The sequence below is a fragment of the Cornus florida genome, unplaced genomic scaffold, assembly GCF_030987335.1.
Source record: "Cornus florida cultivar Cherokee Brave unplaced genomic scaffold, ASM3098733v1 CherokeeBrave_3.0.0_Hap2_Chr09, whole genome shotgun sequence".
Classification (NCBI taxonomy): Eukaryota; Viridiplantae; Streptophyta; class Magnoliopsida; order Cornales; family Cornaceae; genus Cornus; species Cornus florida.
The window spans coordinates 75,288,813-75,311,036 of NW_026775579.1; the positions used below are offsets into that span (position 1 = coordinate 75,288,813).

The 22,224-nt window shown below is 31.4% G+C and overlaps 2 protein-coding genes across 3 annotated transcripts; both read left to right on the forward strand.

Annotated features, from left to right (window-relative positions):
* The first annotated feature begins 250 nt into the window (after nucleotides 1-250).
* Nucleotides 251-7,887, forward strand: LOC132274454 (uncharacterized). Of its 2 annotated transcripts, XM_059775723.1 has the most exons (8): nucleotides 253-381; nucleotides 582-1,099; nucleotides 1,228-1,281; nucleotides 2,918-3,061; nucleotides 3,937-4,038; nucleotides 5,645-5,692; nucleotides 5,803-6,287; nucleotides 7,031-7,887. In XM_059775723.1, coding segments are annotated over exons 1-8 (2,046 nt in total). In that variant the 5' UTR covers nucleotides 253-379; the 3' UTR covers nucleotides 7,724-7,887. The 2 variants fall into 2 exon arrangements, with proteins under 2 accessions (XP_059631707.1, XP_059631706.1); XM_059775724.1 differs by lacking the exon at nucleotides 2,918-3,061 and having other exon boundaries at nucleotides 251-381.
* A 4,602-nt stretch (nucleotides 7,888-12,489) lies between these two features.
* LOC132274455 (wall-associated receptor kinase 2-like) lies at nucleotides 12,490-18,193 on the forward strand. The gene is made up of 3 exons (XM_059775725.1): nucleotides 12,490-13,430; nucleotides 13,512-13,676; nucleotides 16,956-18,193. Exons 1-3 carry the CDS (start codon nucleotides 12,575-12,577, stop codon nucleotides 18,035-18,037), a joined length of 2,103 nt encoding a protein of 700 aa, XP_059631708.1. The 5' UTR covers nucleotides 12,490-12,574; the 3' UTR covers nucleotides 18,038-18,193.
* The last annotated feature ends 4,031 nt before the right edge of the window (nucleotides 18,194-22,224 follow it).

A 22,224-nucleotide genomic window follows, 5' to 3' on the forward strand; every position in this document is an offset into this window, starting at 1 on the left:
ATTTTCAAATTGGCTGCAATATAATGCGTATAATCTATATACATTCTGTATATAATTTATATTTCCATAACTACATATTTAAAACTTTTTACTTTTTACTTTCTACTTTTTACCATGGAACCGGCTAGAATAGGTTCACTGTTACACCTGAGAGGATTTTTGTACAACTTGAGTATGTGTTTAATGGCAAAATAAGGTTAGTTAGACCGTTGGACTTCTTTGCAACTTTTCAATAATATAAGGCTTTTTGCGATTAATCCTACTATATTTGTACTATAAAAGACAAGTGCTGGGACGTAAACAGATTGTATAAAATTACAAGCTTAATTCCAGAAGGGTTCGAAATTGAAGAGGAACATCCGCTAGCTTCTCTCTAATCATGTAAGATATTTTTGTTGTAGTCCTTCAAATAGACTATTTTCTAAGGCATGTTTGCTTAATTTTGAGATTGAAGTGAGAGTTGTAATTAAGCATTTTGGCTTCTGGCTCACTAAATTAATTTTATGAAAATGTTGAAATTCAAAGTTCTTTCAAATAAAGATATGCACCACTAATCACCTAGAACTTAAATTCCATTTCAGGGCAACGGATCAGAAATCATCCGGAATAGCAGCTGAAAGTTGTAGCGATATTGATAGAATTAAATATATAAAGCTATATAGGGCGTTGGTGAAGGGTGACGTGGCAAAAGTGAAAGCATTTCTTGATGAAAATCCAGAAGCAATATATGCTCAGATTTCCCCAACAGGGGAAACACCTATTCATGTTGCTGTTTCGCACGGCCGGGAGGAGTTGGCGAAGGAGCTTCTTAAGAGGGGGATGTCGAGGGATCGTGGTAGTAGTACTTCTGGTCCTGAAAAGCCAAAGGAAATGAAAGATGATTACGGTGACACACCACTTCATATTGCTGTCAGGGGTGCAAACAAATCAATAGCAAATGCAATAGTTCACCAATCACCCCAACTCCTGGCATTGGGAGATGCAGATGGACAATTGCCACTCACCATCGCTGCAATTTTCGAAAACTATGAGATGTTGAGCACTTTAAAACCACATAATTTCGACATTGCCATTGCCATGTATCGAAATACTGTCAAGGGTAAGTAGATAAGCTTTTGGTTAGTGTTTGAGACTTAATTTATGAGTTCAATTATCATTTTTCCTTAATTGACTAGACAAGGCAAGGTCAATGGGGTTCTCTAATCAAATAGTGTGTTCGACTTTCAGGTCATGATCAGAAATGGATTATTTTCACGGAATTTATTAAGAGCAAGAATTTTGGTATGTATATAATTGAATGAAATCTTATAAATGCTAGATTTTAAAGCATGCAAAATCTCATTAAATATTGGATAAAATGCAAAAATAAATCTCACGCTATATAAAAAAATATGCTAAAAACAAATTACCCCTACAATTTGATATGTGCATATAAATTCATAGCATTTGATAATATGTATAGATTGCCCTCCAATATTTGTTTATTTATTTATGAAAATTTCAAAATACTCTTAATATACTCTTTAAAAATTTAAATTAATATTTTATATTATTATTATTATTATTTTGTCTTTTAGAAAATTTTAGGAATTTCAAGTCTTTAATTGACAAAATGTCATTATTTGTTCAATTCGAAAAAGTGAGAAGATATTCGCACTCATATTTAGAAAGAAATGACATTTACAATATTAGTTTCACAAGTCAATGATTATTTTCTTTTGAATTACACAACTATCCTTACACATATGATTGATCTCCCCACTCTCTCTAGCTCCAATCTTTATGCTATGTTTGGTCCGTAGAAATTATACCAGGGAGTAAAGAAGGAATGATGACCCATTCTTTCTACTTTATAAATTTTTATTTAAAAAAAACAAATGAACTATTATAAAAGTTTTAAATTAAATAATATCCTAAATTTATCTTCTATAAACTACAATATAATAAATATTATTGAAAATAATGATAAAAATAATTAAAAATTTCTCTTTCCTTCTCTCTTAACCAATATAGTAAATTATTAGTTTATTTTCTTCTTTTTTATCCAACTTCTCTCCATTCAATTTTACATGATCTCTTCCTTGTCTCATCAATCTCTTCTTCTCTCTCTTTCCATTCAATTTTTTTCTTCCCTACCGAACTAAGCATTAATGTTTTCTGTCTCTTTACACCAGACTAAAAAAAAAACTATAAATAAGGTGAATAAACTACCTATTTTGACACGACCAAAAAAAAAGACTATAGTGCGTAAAATGAAAAAAAAAAAAAAAATTAAAATTAAATGAAGAAATATCTTTCTTGAATAAATTATCTTTACGTTATTTGTGTTGAAAAAAATTCTCTCTTTTAACAAACCCAAGAAAAAAAAATTCAAAAAAAAATCCAAAATAAGAAGTTGTATGTTAGATAAAAATTCTCTCTTTTAAGAAGACCCAAGAAAAAAAAAAAAATCCAAAATAATAAGTTATATGTTAGATAAAAATTCTCTCTTTTAACAAGACCCAAGAAAAAAAAAATCCAAAATAATAAGTCTCTAACCTATCTAATTTGACCGTACAAAAGAAATTAAAAAAATTTAAAAAGTAAAAGAAGTAAATAAAGTATAAAAATAAAATAAAAAAAAGAAGTTAAATTTATAGTATACAAGTGAATTATGGAATTTTAAAATAAGCAATGATCAATTAATAAGTTTATGTACCTTATTCTCATTTTCTCCAAGACAAAAATGTAAGTGGAGCGCAAGTGAAAAATTGGAGTGCCAATATGGCTTCTCCTTGAAAAACTGTAGAATTTTTTCAAAGAAACACTGAGGGGTATTTGCACATTCTTTATATAAACCGATTTTTTTGCACTTTATCCTTATATATATATATATATATATATATATATATATATATTATTCATATATGCTTCATAGGTTTGGCAAAGCAGATCTGGTTGAACGAGGAGCCAGAAGAGATGATTTTTAAAGATGACTTGTATATAATGGCAGAGATGGTCTCTGTATTTTCAAGTGGAAATCAGCTCACAGATTTTGAAAGATGGGTGTATAACTCTAAAAGTATTTTGCTCTTCTACTTCATTTATTTATTTATTTTTTCTGTCCTTTCATTTCTTTTTGCATGAATTTCAATTTGATTCGGTCTCCCTAATTAATTACATGAATACTGTATTAATTATACATCTTAACTTTAACAACTAAAAATATATTATTACTTACTTTCAACAATGTAGGAATTGTGAAACAACTACAATTGCTTCCCTGTACTCATCATTCATCATTTTTTTCTTTTTCGCGTTACCACATAAGCAGGACCGATCAGAAAATTTCAATTAGGGTTCAAAGTAAGTAATAATATAAAAATACAATTATAAAAGTATATTGTTCACACGGGTTTTAAGGAGGGTAGATGTCACTTTTAATTTTTATTTTTAATTGTTCTACTCAGAGCAAATTATATATATGTATATAGATAGGTTTGAGGAGGGTCGATGTCACTTTTAATCTTCATTTTCAGTTTTGATTAGAACAATTGAAAGTGAAGATTAAAAGTGACATCTACCCTCCTCAAATCCGCGTATATATATATATTGTTGATAAATCAATCAAAAGTTAGTAGTTCTGAACTGAATCTTGACTCTAATGGTACGAATGTTGTGCGCTGACCTAATAAAAAAAATAAACTTTTAAAAAATTTATTTTAAAATGTTTGGTTGAAGTACTCATTTATTTTTGCTTTAAGTATCATGTGATAGCAGGATTAATGAAATTTTTTTAGTCTCTTAGAGGTCAAATGAGTGATTGTGCAGTTTCATTTTTCCTTTTCTCTTTTTGTTTTTTTTTTTTTTTTTTTTGCCTTGAATTGATGTAGTAATACTGTAACTCTCAAATGTGTTTCTATTATTGATGTTTATCATTTTTTTTCTTTCCGGTAGGGATGGGTGTTCTATATTCTAGCCTTAAAAGCAAAATGGATGCCATGGATGTGTTTTCAGATGCCAGATCTCCTCTTTCCAATTCCAAACGCTTCATTAAAGGTATAGTTTATTTAACGGGTGTCTTACTGTCACTTCCCATAAAAGTCATTTTATATATGATTATAAGTCATTATTATTTATTTTTGCTTTAGTTTTACTGTTCCTAAATATTTGTTTCAATTAAATGTACTATTTTTTAATATTTCTAATTTACTCTGTTTTTTTTTTTTTTTTTTTTTAAGTTATAAAAATATGTGGACCTAACATATAAGGATATATTTAAAAATTCATTCGTTACTCCTACCATAATAAAAAAAACACATTCAAAACTACACTCTTAAGAAGTTAATTTATCAAAAAGAGAATTTTGTTTTGGTAGGATGGATGGATTACTATTTAGTATTATTATTATTTTTCAATATACCTTATGATTGACGGAATGGTGGCCTTATTTTCAACGTTTGAACAATTTAAAAAATTATTTGCTGGGGAGTGCCTATAGGTTTTTAATATATAGTTGAGAAACCTTTTCTGCAATTTTTCTAAGCATAAATTACTATGTGCAGTAGCAATATACATACACACAGTGACGGACTCAGAAAATTTTGTGAGGGGGGCGGCTTTTTAATTTGTGGGTACAAAATTATATGATGGGTTCATTTTTGTAATTTTAATAGAGTTTTTTTCATAAATTTTAAAAATTTTAAAGTATAAAATGAAAAAAAAAAAAAAAAAAAAAATTAATGGGGCAAATTATAATTCTAGTGGGGGCATCTTCATAAATTATCAAAATTTGATGTATAAAATGCTTAAAAAAAGAATCCAGGGAGGGCGAATTATAATTTTAGGAGGGCATTTTCATAAAATTTTAAAAAATTAAGATATAAAATGAAAATATTAAAAATCCAGGGGGCATCTGCCCCGGGGGTCACCTGCTGGGTCTGTGCCTGCATACAGATTAAATGGCTGATGCCACCAGGTATGATAATATACACGAGTTAATATCTGTGTGCGGTGTAGTGCAGTCACTTTGTAGCAAATTATGGCCAAGATATTTAGGTCTCTATCCATTCCTTGCAGGGCTGCACAGTTCTTGAGCCAAACAACAAAAAATATTGTCAACTGAATGCACCTCTCTATTATTTTTAATGCATTGTCCTTGCAAATTTAAATCCAGTTAGTATTTAAAATTTGGATAAATATATTACACTTACCCTGTCTGAAATTTCATAAATTTACACTGATTTTCCTTCTTGTTTGTTGTCTTTTAAGTGTCTTTTAAGGGTAGAACTGAAATTTGAAAGTTACTAAATTATTGACATCATCATTTTTGATTGTTGACCATTAAACAAGGGAAGGTATGTGTTATTTACATACAAATGAGGTAAGTGTAATTCGGCAAAGAAAAGAGAATGTTAATTTATATTGACGAAACTTTAAGAGAGATTAATGTAATTTACTCTTAAAATTTCTAATATATATATGGAATTATCTATTATGATTTATGCCTACCGGTGAGTGCCAATATGAAAAGGATGCCTGCAGGGTTCAAATCCATTGTATATTATATATGATTTAGGAATTAATTTTTAATTAGATCTGTTCTGCTGAGACAATTCAATTGCTGTTTTTTTTTTTTTTTTTTTTTTTCTCTGATGTATAACAGTGCGCAGATTTTTGAAAGGGTTAATGTTAAGTGTTCTTAAAGCAATAGGTACGCAAAGTAGTACTATTCATAAGCTTAATTCTCCCAATACTTTTCTATTTAAACTTTCTTATTATTATTTTTATTATTAATTTCTATTTGGATGAGAATTACTGTAGGTGTTGAAAAAATATTGAATTTGAGGGTAAAAAAGAGCCAAGCCCACGAACTACTCAGCATGATGTGTTCCCCAATCTGGACTTTTCTTCCGAAACATGTTGAAGTATACTTTGAGGCGATAAAAAAAGCCATCAAATGTGGGAATTCTGAATTTGTTGAGGAAGTCCTAAAGTCGAATCCTGGTTTGATATGGGGGAATAAAGAAAGCGGAAGCATATTTCACATTGCAGTTGCTTTCCGTCAGGAGAAAATATGGAACCTTATATGTGGTTTAAATAAAGAACATAGAAACAAAATCATTGGAACCCTGGTAGAAAGAAACAACTTGTTACATATAGCTGCATGCCCTATGGTAATGTCTAAAACCATAGGAGGTCCAGATGAAGCTTCAGAAAAGTTGCAGCAAGGAGAACAGTTCAGGAAGGCATTCAGTGAGGCTCCAGGTGCAGCTATGAAGGTGCAGAGAGCATTACAATGGTATAAGGTGGTAATCTATTCTTAACTTTCTAAATATATTACCAAAATATTGATTCTTCTTCTTCAACTTAATTATGATCCGGATAGGGTGCGAGTTGGTCTAATAGTAGTTGTTATGAAAGGACCCTGTCATTGCGTATTACTGATTAAGATCAAAGTGACGAATTAATGTTCACATAGATGCATGAGCACGTACACAAGCAAATGTACAAGTATTTTGAAGACTCGTATATACATGTTTATAATACTTTTTAATCCTTACAGATTATTTAAAATGGACAAAGTTTTGCTCTAGATATATAGTGCATAAGCAATATGTTTGTAGGACCAAAAATATCCCAATTTTTTTTTTATTTAAATTCCTAGAAACGCCCTCATGGTCAGAGACCTCAACTCTTGAGGTGTTTGGCAAAACCTTCTCAAACAACTTTTAATTACGATTGTCAGATGTAATCTGCTGTTACAATCCGTGAGGGGTGGATTGTTTCCTTTCTTGCAATAGTATGGGAAAAAGGAGGGATAAATTATTTGGTTGTAGCAATTAATCCACTCCTAAAGCCATTTGGATCGAGTACTGTAGTTTCGTTCAACTTAAGAATTGTCCCCCAAATCAATGTGCCTTGTCCTGAGCCCTTCTATTGACTCATATAAATAGTGGAATTAAACAAGCCTTTAGCTAGATTGGAAGTGCTCGATCAAAATTTTCATTGTTAATTTAAGTACTTCTTTTTCATCAACTATGATATGTAGGAGGTGGAGGGGATGGTACCATCTTCATACAAAATTCTCGCTAACAATAATGGAGAAACTCCTCCAGCTCTGTTCTCAAAGTGGCACTCTGAATTAGTCAAAGAAGGAGAAAAATGGATGAGAGATACAGCAACATCATGTACAATTGTGGCAACTCTCATTGTTACTGTTATGTTCACTGCAGCCTTAACATTACCGGGTGGCAATTCTGATAATCCAATGAATAAAGGGAAACCCAAGTCATTGGATTCAGGGGATCCCAGGTTCTTATGGCGTAACTGCTTTATGGTTTTCCTTCTATCAGATGCATTATCTTTATTTTCTTCAACCACTGCAGTGTTAATGTTTTTGAGCATCCTCACTTCACGCTTTGAGGAAAAAGACTTTCTTGAGGCATTACCCAAGAGATTGATAATCGGTCTTGCCACCCTTTTCTTGTCTATTGCCTCTATGATGGTAACTTTTGGCGCTACTCTTGTTATTATACTCAGAGGAAGAATAAATTGGGCTGTTGCTCCAGTCGCTTCGCTTGCCAGTGTTCCAATAACCTTATTTGCTTTATTGCAATTTCCCCTGTTTCTTGACATGATCTCATCTACCTATGGACGTGGAATCTTCAATCGGAAAACAAAATGTTCCTTCTTCAGCAGCCCAAATGACTATGCTCCTCCAAAAATGAAACGATTCCTCTAATGTTTTATTAATATGCAACTATTGTGGTATCATTATGTCATTTAAGTAATTCTTGTTATGGTTCAATATAAATGCTATTTGTACGGGTAATTATATGGATGACGCTTCAAACAGAATAAGATTGTGCTTATATTTCTGAAAAATGAAATTTTTATTCTCATCTAGGTGAATGCATCTCTGCTGAAAAGAAAGAAGATTTATGATTGGAATTAAACATTTTAAACTCATTCTTGTTGCAATTGTGTTTAAAGTCACTGCTTCTATTCATTTAAACAAACTAAACATTTTAAACTCATGTAGTTTTTCGTGAAGAATGGTGAAACTAATGTCGGGTGACTACTTGTGCATGGTGATTATCATGGTATATCAGTTCTTACTGGGGACATTGTTAATGGGAATTTTATACATATGAATTAAGGTGAACATAAGTGGTCGTTGTATATTTTTAAGGAAAACAACCATGGATTAATATCACACTGTGGACATATAGGACAAATCACAAAAATGGACCTTGAGATGCAACTAGAGTTTTTGCTTTTAAACACCAAACCCATAAAATATGTGCAAAACCCGTACAAAAATGAACTGTCTAGAATTTACTTAGGGATTGAGGGCCTATTTTTGGTATATAGAGTGTGTTGGGTTGTTTCGTTGCAGGTAAGTTATAGTAACTTTTTTTTAGCCACACTATGTTTGGTTGGACTTTTTTTTTGTTGCCAACAGTGTCAAAACAAATCTATTTTTTGACCCAAAAAGTGAAACACCATTTAGGTGTTTTACCACAAGACCACATAAATTCTTTTAGTTCTTTTCTCTAACAAATATATAGCTGACTTTTAGGGTTTTTGAGTTTTTTTTTCTGAAGCATTAAAGGTAAACACCATTTTAATTATTCAAAGGTGACTGCTATAATATATATGTGTATATATATTTGACATGTATGGTATATTTGGATCCCACGCACTAGATCGGTTTAGCATTTAGTGGGGTAATTGACATCTACGCATTTACTTCCTTAGACGGTAAATGGAAGACTTCTATTTACTTTCTCTTTAATTTTAAATATATAATTAGTTTTTTTTTTAAAGGATGGAAGCTTTTCAAACTTGTAAGCTTGATTGATGTTGGATTATGTTTAAGAATACCGAATTAGAAACTTAAATTTTTATATTTGTTATGACAGATAAGATTTCAAAATTTATACCTTGTTATGAAAATTAATTTATTCAGCCATTACCAGGAGTGAAAAAAAAAAAAAAAAAAAAAAAAAAGGGAAAAAAAGAAAGAAATAATTCATAACTTTAGAAATAATATTATTTTGCACAAATTAATTATATAGAAACTTGAGTGGATTTTGCTTCTTCTCACTTACAAAATTGTAGAATCCACTATTATTGAGTGTGACTCGAGTTTTGTAGAATGAAGGCATAATTTCACCTGTGGGTAAATAGGTGGACAACATTAATTATTGTCGTGGTCAAGTCAAGTGACATTTTGAGGGTGAGGGGGAGATTATTATTAAGCTAATAAATCTCAAGGGAGAAATATGTAATTTGACATTTAGATGCCATATTTTGACCTAATCCCTTCATGTTCTTCAATTATCATTTTTTTTCCCCCCTGAATGTCAATTATCATTTTCTTCTGTCCTCTCTTTAAATGTACTTGTAAAACTCCAAAACTCACCTAGAAAAATTAATTTTGGTGATTTTTTTTTTTTTTTTTTTTTTTTGAACCTTTCAAGACCTCGTACAAGTATATACTCTTCCGTCTTAAAAGAAATGTCTAATTTTGAGAATTTAATTTTTTAAGAAGATAACTTTTAAAATATTGTTCTATTATATTGAAAGTGAATGAATAATCAAATCAATATATAATGCATTCACAAGAATGTGATGATTATTTTTTTACATTTTTTTTTTTTTTTTTTTAATTATTGAAAGAATTGATGTTTTCATTCCATATGATGTACTGTATATTAATTTGACAAACTGTAAAAGCAAATTTTCTTTTAAACTTCCATTTGACCAGTAAAATATTAGAACTTTTTAACTTATGAGTGACATTAAGTAATAGGAAATTTAAAACAATAAATTCAAAGAGAGATAGTATAAAGAAATAATACACTGCTAGGGGAAATATATTGAGATAATTTTTTTTTTGAAATGTGAGAAAACCCTTAAAATTAAGTTAAATATAGTTAATGTGCACATGACACCCCTCTACTATGATATTATTAGCATACATACTTGCAGATGCTTCGACAGCCCAGTGGTTAGTGCCTCCGGTGGATTTTGGGAGTGTCAAGCTTCAACTCTTTGCACCTCCTAATATAACTTCTAACCCTTTTTGCCTTGTAAAAAAAAAAAAAAATTGGCATACGATAAAATGGGCATTACAACATTATTTGTGTCAGATCTATTCAAAAAGTAATTTAAAAGATGTTTTTGTTAAAAAATGAGGGGATTAATAACACACTTTTTAAAATAGTGGGCGAAAGTTCTATGCAGAATATAATTTAAGAGTATTTTTAAATTCTAAGTGAAATAGAAAGAGAGTGGAAGAGTTCTACTAAATAAAATTGTTCATTTTTTATATATATTATAATTTGTGCCTTTTTAGTGCGATTAGTTTGGTACCTTTTAGAATTCCAAACTAAATAAGAGTTAACAATTATATATATATATATATATATGATTTAATGATATTTTACTAGATTTTTTATTAAAAAAATAAAAAATGTTAAGAAATAGAGAAAACTTCAATTCTTTCTTATAATATATAGCAATCTTTTTTTCTTTTTTTTTTTAAGAAAATCATTTGTATCCTTTGAAGTGTTTCCCACAAAAGAAAACGTTTTAGAATAAATACCAATTAAGTCCACTTATTAATAACTCATGTTTGTGCATTAATGTGATATAGTGTAAATATGTGCTTTAATTAGTCTTTTTCCTTTTAGAATTCCAAACTAAATAAGAGTTAACAACTATGATTTAATGATAATTTATTAGATTTTTTTATTAAAAATAAAAAATAAAAAATGTAAAGAAATAGAGAAAATTTCAATTATTTCTTATAATATAGCAATTTTTTTTAAAGAAAAACAATTTTGTCTTTTAAAGTGTTTCTCATAAAAGAAAACGTTTAAATATTAATCAAGTCCACTGATTAATAATGCCCGTTTGTACTTTAATGAGGTATACCATATATATGTGTGTGTGTGTTTTAATTAGTCTTTTTATATATATTTTTTTAAAATAAAAAGTGTTAAGAAATTAGGAGAGGGGCTTACACTTATAGAATAACTAGAAAAAGGCACGTGCGATGCACGTGATAAATATTTTATAACTTAAGGAATTTTTCTATTCATATATTTTTTAATTATTTTATAAAAATTATTTTATTTTCTTTATATATATCCTTGCGTAATTAGATTTTTTTATATTAAAAAAACTCATAATAAATAGATAAATAGTTATATGTGATAGAATTTTATTTTAAAATTAATTAATAATTTTTTTTTTCTCAATGCCTCTATTTATAGGCTTCTTAGATTAATAAGATGATGACATTTGTAATTTGAATTTATAGAAACTCTTTTAATAATAGTATAAATTTATTAGGGAATTTGTAATTTGAATTTTATTAAGTAATTTGAAAGTCGTGATTTAATTTATTAGGTAATTTTTTTTTTAGAATCAAATAGATAAATAGGTAATTTGAATTTTATTAGTTAATTTTAAAGTTTTATATTAATTAATAAATATTTTTTTATATTAATAAATAAATATCGCAAAATAGTGAAACCCTTTACACATTTAATAATAATATAAATATAGATAAATATAAATCCAAAACGTAAATACACTATTCCCTAATAATCCAGCAGTTAGTGTTGTGCCATTAAAATTAAAATGGACTAATTTATCTTAATTTTCAATTCATAAGCATAAATAAACATCGAAATGAGTTCTGAACTTAAGATTTCAAATCTATCCAACCCAAATGGTGAAACCGGTGTCCCCACCGTGGGAAGAAGTTGCCAAGTAAAAGAAGGTGGCCCTACTTTTGATGGGCCCATGAAATGGAAAACACGTCATGGTCATCATCTCCCCTCCTTTACGGCATTTGCTTAATAAAAAAGAGTTTCAAACCAAGGCATATTCACACATGATTGATTGCGGGGCAGCACAAATGCACGTTTGAGGTGCGTCGTTTGGCCCACATTAGCTGTGTTTGGCTCCACACGGGCATCAACGTTTTCAATCGTATTATTTATAGCTCTGAAGCCTCTGATGAATAAACTATAGGTAGTAAAGTAACTTTATCACAAGGAAGGGTATTTATGGCATTACATAGTATAAAATATTACTTCATCTGTTTCAATATGAGTGTCGCTTTTATAGAATAATAATTTTTAAAGAAATATGTGTGACCTGCACTGTTTTCTTAAAAAATTACAAATTAACTTGACTTTTTAAGTTTTAAATATTAAAGTTTGAAATTTTAAATTCAAAATACATATATATAAAGATGTAAAATATATTGTTTGAAAAAGAAAATGTATTATTATTTTGTAACAGATAAAAAAGAAATAAAAATGATATTTATTTTGAAATAAAGAGAATAGATGATTGGTTAACGAGTTTAGGAACTTTCTTGTCTTAAAAATAATAATAATAATAATAATAACAAAAAATTAGTCAAAGGGAATTCCAATTGTAAAAACGTGGGTGCCCTGGTCTTCATTGGAAGATTTTCTATAAGATAGTAAATGACTATTGGAAGTCTTCAAGACAAACATCTCATCTAATTATCTGAAAAAAAAAAAGAAAAGATAAGGGAAGCCCCATGGACTTGCTAAGAATGCTTCTGCAGGCTACTCTGGTAGCAGGAATGGCAGCACCAACAAATGCTCAAGCCAAGCAGGGTTGCGAAGACAGGTGTGGCAACGTTAGCATCCCATATCCATTTGGCACAAGGGAAGGCTGCTACTATGACAAAGCATTTCTCATTACTTGTAACGACGTTTTCAATCCGTCCAAACCTTTTTTACAAACTAGTAATATTGAAATCACCAACATTTCACTACTTGATGGTCAAGTGCAAATCTTGCAGTTTATAGCCCGCGATTGCGATGACAAGTGGGGCTCAAGGACGAAATTTGCCGTACCCACAATCGAGTTGTTCAAATTCAGGATCTCCAGAACCAAAAACAAGTTCACAGCAATTGGTTGTGACACTCGGGCGAGCATTATTGGTAAAAAAGATGACATGAATTATTTGAGTGGTTGCATGACCGTATGTCGCAGCCAAGACTATGTCACCAATGGGTCTTGCTCCGGCATTGGTTGTTGCCAAACATCCATCCCAGAAGGGGTTGAAAGTTACAGTGTGCAATTAGACAGCTACAATAACCATACAAATGTATGGAATTTCAGCCCCTGTAGTTATGCCTTTGTTGTTGAAGAGGATAAGTTCAACTTCTCCTCGACCTTTCTTACCGATTTGGACAATGTAGAAAAGCTTCCGGTGGTGCTTGATTGGGCAGTCGGAGTTGAGACATCATGTGAAGATGCAAGAAAATCCTCTGGATACGCATGTCAAAATCATAGCAAATGTTCTGAAGTTGATTTTGGTCCGGGGTATCGTTGCAATTGCTTGGAGGGTTACGATGGAAACCCATACCACCCTGATGGTTGCCAAGGTAATCTATGTTCATTGCTTTTAATTATATTAGCTACCGTAATTTTCTGTGATGATTGACTTTTCTTTTATTGTCCTGCAGATATCGATGAATGTAGTGATCCAACTCTCAATGAGTGTGAGAACAATTGTGAAAATATAGACGGAAACTACACGTGTTCTTGTCCCAAGTGGTTCCATGGAGACGGCAGAAAAGATGGAAATGGCTGCAATCCTGAACTGCAGTTGGTAATTAAGCTTGTTCTAGGTAAGTATCGGACTTAATGCCCTATTAATAAATGCAAATTTTAAATTATTCCTTCTCTTCTTTCCCTTTGGATATGGACATTGTGAAGGTTAAAATAAAATAAAATAAAATAAAATAATAATAATATATTATAAAATAGTAACAACTGAACTTTGTATTCTTATTTTATTTCTTCCCGTGAACTGCAATTCTAAAGACAGGAATTTATTTATTTTTTATTAATTTTTTTCAAACAAGTGTATAGCTCATTTTTTGCACTCCACCACCTACCTCTTTTCTTTTCTTTTCTTTTTTCATAGGTAATACTCACACCGTCATTTCTCACTGCCGTTTCATATCTTATTTTATAGTATCATAACTATTCTTTATACAATTAACTTTTAGGGTAAAGCACAATGACACCCCTTGAGGTTTGTCATACTAATAGTCATACACAAGTGTGCTATTTTTTAGACAATAACACCTCCTGAAAGTTGATAAAGACAACCACGATAGTCACCTGCCGCCTATGATACATAGAGAATTGACCAATTTACCCTTTGACCGTTTAGCATATTTTTTTAACTTACAACTTAATGAATTGGACAAATCTACATCTCATTAACATTTGATTCAAAAAAGTTAAAGTGCTGATCGAGTTAGAGGAAAAATCTGCACAACAGTGAATAAATTTTTTATAGAAAATTTGTTTGAAATCGAAATGGAGGAAACAAAAATGTTTTGGAAAATAAACTCATGAAAGTATAAAACTGAAAATTTTGGTGATAATATGATGTCTAGAAGGGTGTCAAATAAATAAATTAAACCTGATTTTAAAAAGTGAAAATTCTACAGAGCAACTGTTGTCGAATTTTTATAAAACAATTTGTTTGGTCAAAAATTACAAAAGTTTCCAGAGAGTAACCAGACATGCAAAGGAACCTTTGTTAAAAATTTCATTGCAATCGGAATAATACAATACCTTGGAGAAATTAATGGATTCTAGCACAATAAAATGGCGTCATTTTGTGGCTCATATTAACTCAAGGGCAATTGTGACATTTCAACATATCTGATATTTTACAATAAAATTGATTTTAATATCAAGGGAAAATTTTGTCTTTTAAACCATTTGAAACCTTGTTTGGATGACAATTCTCATAAGGGGTGTCATTATCCAAAAAATAGCCAACTTGTATATGGTTGTTCATAATTCATATAACAAACCTCCGAGAGTGTCATTGTACTTTATCCTAACTTTAAACTTTTTTTTACTTCCTTTGGTACACCCATTTTTTTATTCAACAAAAGAGAGAATTTATTCAACAAAAATAACTTATTATTATTATTATTATTTTTGGGTTATTTTAAAAGAGATCATTTATTCAATAGAGGACATTTGTTTTCTCCGTCAAACGAGAAAAATGATAACCTTTTTTTTGGTTGGATTCTTTTTTCTTTTCTTTTTTTGTACTTATTTATTTATTCCCATTTTTGTCATGTGAAAAGAAATAATTTATTCAACAAAGGTAACTTTTCATTTTTGTTCTTTTGTTTCTGATTATAATTTATTTATCACTTTTTTTTTTTGATCTTTTTTTTTTCTTTTATCCAGAGCGGTATTTTGTCTTTTTTTGAGTACGTCAAAAGAGACCTAAAAATATTAAGGATGAGAGAGAGAGAGAGAGAAAGAAGATCAACCCATATCAAGTAGGGTAGTTGTTATTTAAAATAATAATAACAATAATAATAATAATAATAATCATTCACTGTTAGAAGTGGTCATTTCTGTTAAATAGGAGTGCAAACCTAAAAGAGAGGAGTGAAAATATAGTAAAAAGTATTTACCCTTATATGATTTATGAAATTTTAAATTATTCCCTAAGTAGGAAGGATATTAGGTTACTCAATGGATTAAAAAAAAAAACAGTGAGTGACGTAGTAGAAGCGCGTAAAACGTTCACAAAGAACAAGGGTTATCTTGAATCCAAGAAAAATAAAATAAAATTCACAAGGAAAATAAAATTCATATAGAATTTTGAAATATTACTAATAAAATTGATTAATTTTTTTCTCTTGCATTAGAGGTATATTTATAATAAAGAAAAACCCTAATTAATACTGAAAAGGAAACTAATTCCTAAACGAAAAATAAAAAAACATATGGTAACCTAATAATAAAAATAAACTAAAAACCTAAAATTAAACTCCCTAAAATTTATTAAAAAATAAAAATAAAAATAATATAAAACCTAATAAAATTGTCCTACATCAATCTTCGAGTTTAGCTGGGATCATATATGAGTATGAAGAGAATTCCATACCATTGAGAACTTATTCTTAATGCTTCAAAATTTTTCTTCAAATTCTTCCATAGAAGTCAATGTATTACATAGCCAAAAAAAAGTAACCTTTCTTTGTCGCATAATATTGCCGAACGCCAACGTGAGGAAGCATTACCTTTTGAAGGATCTCTTAACAGAAGGTGCCTTTTGTTTCTCACTGTAGTCCACAAAATAATCAATTATTGTTTTCTTATATAGGGTTTAATTCATTTAGAGCCATTGTGATTTGTCAATACTTCAAAGGGATTTCTCACATTTACAAATTAAATTGTTTTTCAACACAAGTTTCGATGTTTTGTCAAAAATTGTGAACGTTCACGAGAATTCACAAACTTTAGGCGAAGAGAATTTTAAAGTATTACTTCAATTCTATTATGCGGTGTATAGTTGAGGAAACATAGGATAAGGATATTGAAAAAGAAGTTCAAATTGACACTATCTCTAAACTCACAAAAAAAAAAAAAAGAAAAAAAAAAAGAAGAAGATATGAAGTATAGTCATAAACTAAGATAAATACCAAAAATGAGAACAATCCAAATCCGTTTAGACATTTATGCTCCGGAGGATTGGAAGGGAGAACGGGAGGGATGAGAGGTGTATCGGTCACTTTTTATTCGGTTGGATGGAATAGATAGTAAAAATGATAAATAGGGAAACGCTTCTTATTTGGACCATAGAAAAATACAAAAGTAAAAAGAGATGCTTCCTCTCTCTTCTCTTCCCTTCAACTAAGCACGAAAAGAATTAGGCATAATTTGATCATAATTCGAAAAGGCAAAAACAGAGTACTACACATGACTACTTACCAAATTGCAGAGCAGTTTTAGCTGTACAAGTAATTGTTCTACAATTGATTGAAATGAAAGTGATGATTTTCCAACTTTGAGCCCTTTTTCTGTTGTATTTTTTGCCCTCGATTCCGTTTTAGGTACAAATATGGTTAATTTGAATGTAGGTATTGGCATGGGCATTCTGGTATTAACCATGGGATGCTCTTCATTATATTGGGCAATCAGAAGAAGAAATTTGATCCGACTGAAAGGAAAATTCTTTGAGCAAAATGGTGGATTGATATTACAAGAACAACTTTCAAAGCTAGACGGTTCAGTTCAGAAACCTAAAATATTTACCATAGAAGAGCTCAAGGAGGCAACCAATGACTTTGATAAAGAGAGAATTGTTGGTCAAGGAGGGTTTGGTACAGTCTATGAAGGAGTTCTGCCCCAAAATAAAAGAGTTGCTATTAAGAAGTCCTTAGCAGTTGATAAAAGCCAACAAAAGCAATTCTTTAATGAGTTTATTGTGCTCTCCCAAATAAATCATGAGAATGTGGTAAAATTGTTGGGTTGTTGTTTACACGCGGAATCCCCTTTCCTGGTATATGAATTTATCACCAATGGAAATCTATCCCGACATATACATGAAGGAGGCGACATTTCATGGGAAACTCGTCTAAGGGTTGCCAAAGAAACTGCCAAAGCGCTTTCGGATTTACACACTAAAGCTTCCATTCCAATTATTCATAGAGATGTTAAGTCTACTAACATACTCTTAGATGATAATTTTACTGCAAAAATATCTGACTTTGGAGTTGCGAGAATAGTTCCATTGGATAAAACACAAGTACAAACAATGGTTCAGGGAACACTTGGATACTTCGACCCAGAATATTTTTATACAAATAAATTGTCAGATAAAAGTGATGTATATAGTTTTGGAGTGGTACTTGCAGAGCTACTTACTGGCAGAAAGGCAATTTCTGTTGACAAGCCAGAGGAGTCTCTCTTATCCACATACTTCATTTCATCCATGAAGAAGAAATGCTTGTCCTCGATTCTGGATGTTCGAATTGTGAATGAGGGTAACACTATGCAAGTAGACAAAGTTGCTAACATCGCGCAGCGTTGCTTAAGCTTGGAAGGGGACGAAAGGCCTAACATGACGGAAGTGGCAACTAAGCTTGAGGAACTTTTAGGGGTGGAAAAACACCTTTCGATCAGGAATCCACAGGAAATCGATCATCTTCAAGGTATATAGTTGGATTGCGCTACTACTAGCACTACAGTTGGGTTTGATGGAATGAGCAAACAAGCAATAAATATTTCATAATTTGTTCGTATTGTAACAACGAAAGTGAAGATTATGCTCTGTCATATTATTGGAGATAAATGTGATACTTGTCCGGTTTATTCATCACTCTTCTTAACTTTAAAAATAAAAAATAAACACTTTTTAGTACTTTTAGCCCTTTAGGTGATTACTTTTATTATATTTTATTTTTTTCAATTATAAAATTTAAAAGTTTAACTATTACTTCTATGTTTTCCACGTACGCCTCTATTCAAGATATTGGCGTCTTCCCTGAAATGAATGTTTTATGTAAAATGGACATTGAGGTTATTCAACTTTTTGGGAGGGGAAAGAGAGTCGAAATTGTGATCAAGCAATTTTAGGGCACATTACATTAGAGAAAATAGTGTTCGACAAACATTTGAGTAGGGAGAAAAAAAAAAAACTAGGAAGGGGAAAGAAAGTCGAAATTGTGATCAAGCAATTTTAGGGCACATTAAATTAGAGAAAATAGTGTGGGACAAACATTTGAGTAGGGAAAAAATAAACTAGGAAAACAAATTTGGGCATGTTTGGCTAATGCTTTTGTTTTGTGACTTTGCTTTTGCTAGTGTACTAGAGGAAAACAAAAACACGAATTATCTTTGCTAACGTTTGCTGTCATTTGAATAGTACTAAAGCGCTTTCAAAATTGTGGCCAAAATAAGAAGAATCATATTTTGATGCTTTTGTTTGTTTCCGCACGGTAGCAAAACACTATTAAAAAAATATTTTTTTTTTTTCTAAATTAATATTTTTAATTAGCCATTCTAATTTTCAAACTTGCAACACTTTTACCAACTCATGTTTTTGCTTTAAAAAAAAAATCTTATAACAAATTTACGTTACCAAATAAGCTTCGAAATAGTATTGAACACACTTTAAAGTGAAAGTATTGTTTCTGCTTCGGATCAAAGCAAAAACGCAAAGTAATTGTGGTTATCAAACGGGCCCAAAGTAATCCCCTGCACAAAAAAAAAATAATAAATAAAGTAATAATAATAATAATAATAATAATGGAGAAAGGTAATTAATACAGAACAAAGAATTTAAGATAGCCAACCATTGTCCGAAGAGGCACGGAAGACTTAAGAAAAGCATGTATATAGCTATATTGTCCTCAATTGAAAGAATGTTGTAAGTTGAGCTACATAGAATGGTTGTGAAATAATAATATGAAAAATACCTAGGGATGAATATGTTTAATTTTTCATTTTGTTTATTTTAATTTTACCAAACTAAAACTAATAACAAATTCACAAAGCAAAAATAAGATGCAAGTAAAGTAAATAAAGAGTTCGAGATTGATAGCAAGTAAAGTAAATAAAGAGGAATTTTGTGTGTGTATGTGTGTGTGTGACGAAAACTACGGAGACTCTCATTTTGTTTTATTTTTGTTTATTTTAATTTTACTAAACTAAAACTAAAATCAAATTCACAAAGCAAAAATAAAATGCAAGTAAAGTAAATAGAGAGTTAGAGATTGATAATGGCAAATTTGTGTGTGCGCGCGCGCGCGCGTGGAAATCCTTGTTAGAAGATATTTGCCCATCCGAGACGAAAACCACAGAGACATTCGCAGTCTCGAGCAAAGTACAATTAACACTATCTTAGTCTCAAGCCTACTCCGTTATATAAAAAAACTACTTGTTGAATGCCTCTGGCTATCCTTGTGTAAGAGTAATTGGAAACACGTCGCTCTGTGAATGCTCAGTCCCCTTCGTAGCATGATCAAATTCTCCTTCCTTTAAATCTTAATTTATAAAGGCAAAACGAAATGCTACTTTTTTGAAGGGGATTTATTTGAATCTTTAGATAGTGTATCCTCTCAAATAAAGACAGACAAACAATTAAAATCAGGAACGATTTTTTGCACAAATGTGACGGCCCGAATTTCCATAACCTGGAGTGCCAGTGAGTAATCCGAAACTTGACCTGATATCGAGTCCGAAACGTGGAAGCAAGAAAAGAGAAGAGTTCTATAGAGATAGACTCTACGTCTAAGACCACAAAGTGACATCCCAATGAGTCATGAGACTCAAATAGGAGATGAAATCGGAAGCTAAGGTTGAAACGAACTAAATACGGTACTTGGAGTAAAATGAATATTTACCCTAAGACAAGGAAATTTGACTCCTAACAAGTCAAATGAGATCAAAAGAATCCAATATAATACTTTGGTAACCTCACAAGAAATCTTAAGACTACTGGAAGCGAAACCCCACGGAAACCCTATCCCGGTTCGAACAAAATCCCAACACTATCCCACTAAAATGAATATATCTCTAAGTAAGAATTTAATCTAAAAATGGGATAGGAACAATTAGAAATTTGACTCAAAATCCTTGAATTTAGACTCAAGAATCACCTAATTTGGTTAAGAAATGAAGGAGTCATGACTACTCAAAGTTAGGGGTTCAAAGTTGACAAATCACCAAGGCGAAAAAAAGTATTTGGGAGACCTGAACGGGTTCAGGATTTCTTAAACCGGTTCAACATGGGTAGGGAGCCCACATTGGGAACCTAAAACACCCTTGAACTGGTACCACATGACCAGAATGATGAAATTAGCCTAGAAAAGCCTAAATTGAGTAACTAAGATATGATACCCCTCGATTCTAAAGCCACGGGTGATCAAGTCCGGGTACAGATCCGAGGGATACTAAACAATTAAGTATATAAACAAGCATTGATTACAAAATAAATAAAGAATAAAGAAAAAATAAATTGGAAGAAATCTAAATAATAATCCTTTAAATTTTAATTAAATAATCCAATATTCCAAAACCTTCAATATTATTACAACTCGGGAATCCATCTAGTAGATCCCTAATAATATCCCAACTGTAATTAAAATAACTGAACTGAAAAGAAAACCAAAACTAAAACATGATAAAAAAAAGTCATACGTAGTCGGAAGATTGAGTGACTGTCTCTGCTCAACACGAACAAGCTCTAACCCTGGAACTGTCGAACACCTGAAAAATAATAGTGAGTCAGGCCCACGAATAAGTTCTACTCTACTACAATTCAAATAGAGACCTGATACGCAGATATATCCTAAACAACTCAACAATAACTAAATAGTCCATACATATATATATCCACACTATAGGACGCTCACTGGATTATAGGTCTGTCTCAACCTGAATAGAAGACAACATGTGTAATGACCCACTCCACTACATGGTATGATATTATCCGATTTGGGCCTGAACCCGCACAGTTTTGCTTTTGGGCTTCACCCCAAAAGGCTTCATACCAATTGGAGTGATACACCTACATATAAGCATTTCACCTTTCCTTTACCCAGGCGATGTGGGATTGTGCACCCGTAGCTCGCCAGTGTGGTAGCTTGACAGTGTCTCGCACCCACCCATGGCACACCCGCCCACAAGATCATCACAATCCACCCCCCTTGGAGGCCTGACGTCCTCGTCGACACACTTCCGGCAGGGTTAGGCTCTGATACCATTTATAGCGACCCACTCTACCACATGGTATAATATTGTCCACTTTGGGCCTGAGCCCGCACGGTTTGGCTCTTGGGCTTTACCCTAAAAGGCCTCATACCAATTGGAGATGACACACTTATATATAAGCACTTCACCTTTCCTCTACCCAGGCGATGTGGGACTGTACACCCGTAACTCGCCAGTATGATAGCCTGACAGTGTCTCTCACACCCGCCCACGACACACCTGCCCACAAGGTCATCACAACATGCAAATAGCACATAAAGTGGGCATGTGTACCTAGACCAACCAGGGCACCTAGATGTCTACTATATCCAGTTATCCATCCTAGTCAATATACGCACCATAACCATAATCCTAAGACTCAAGCTCATATCATGGCACCATAATCATATATGTAAAACCATCCAAGACTAAGGTATGTCATTCAACTATTCATTGACCTGACACAAATATAAGTAGGACTTAACTTTTATAGTTAATCCATTCCCTTAAACCAGAATAGGTAGGACTTAGCGTTTTGAACTAATCCATCCCTAATATGCCACCGTCCCATACCGGTGCATATAATCCACAAAATCCAATAATTAATAGAACAAAATAAAGTAGTTCATCTATTAAAATTTAGAGAAGATATAA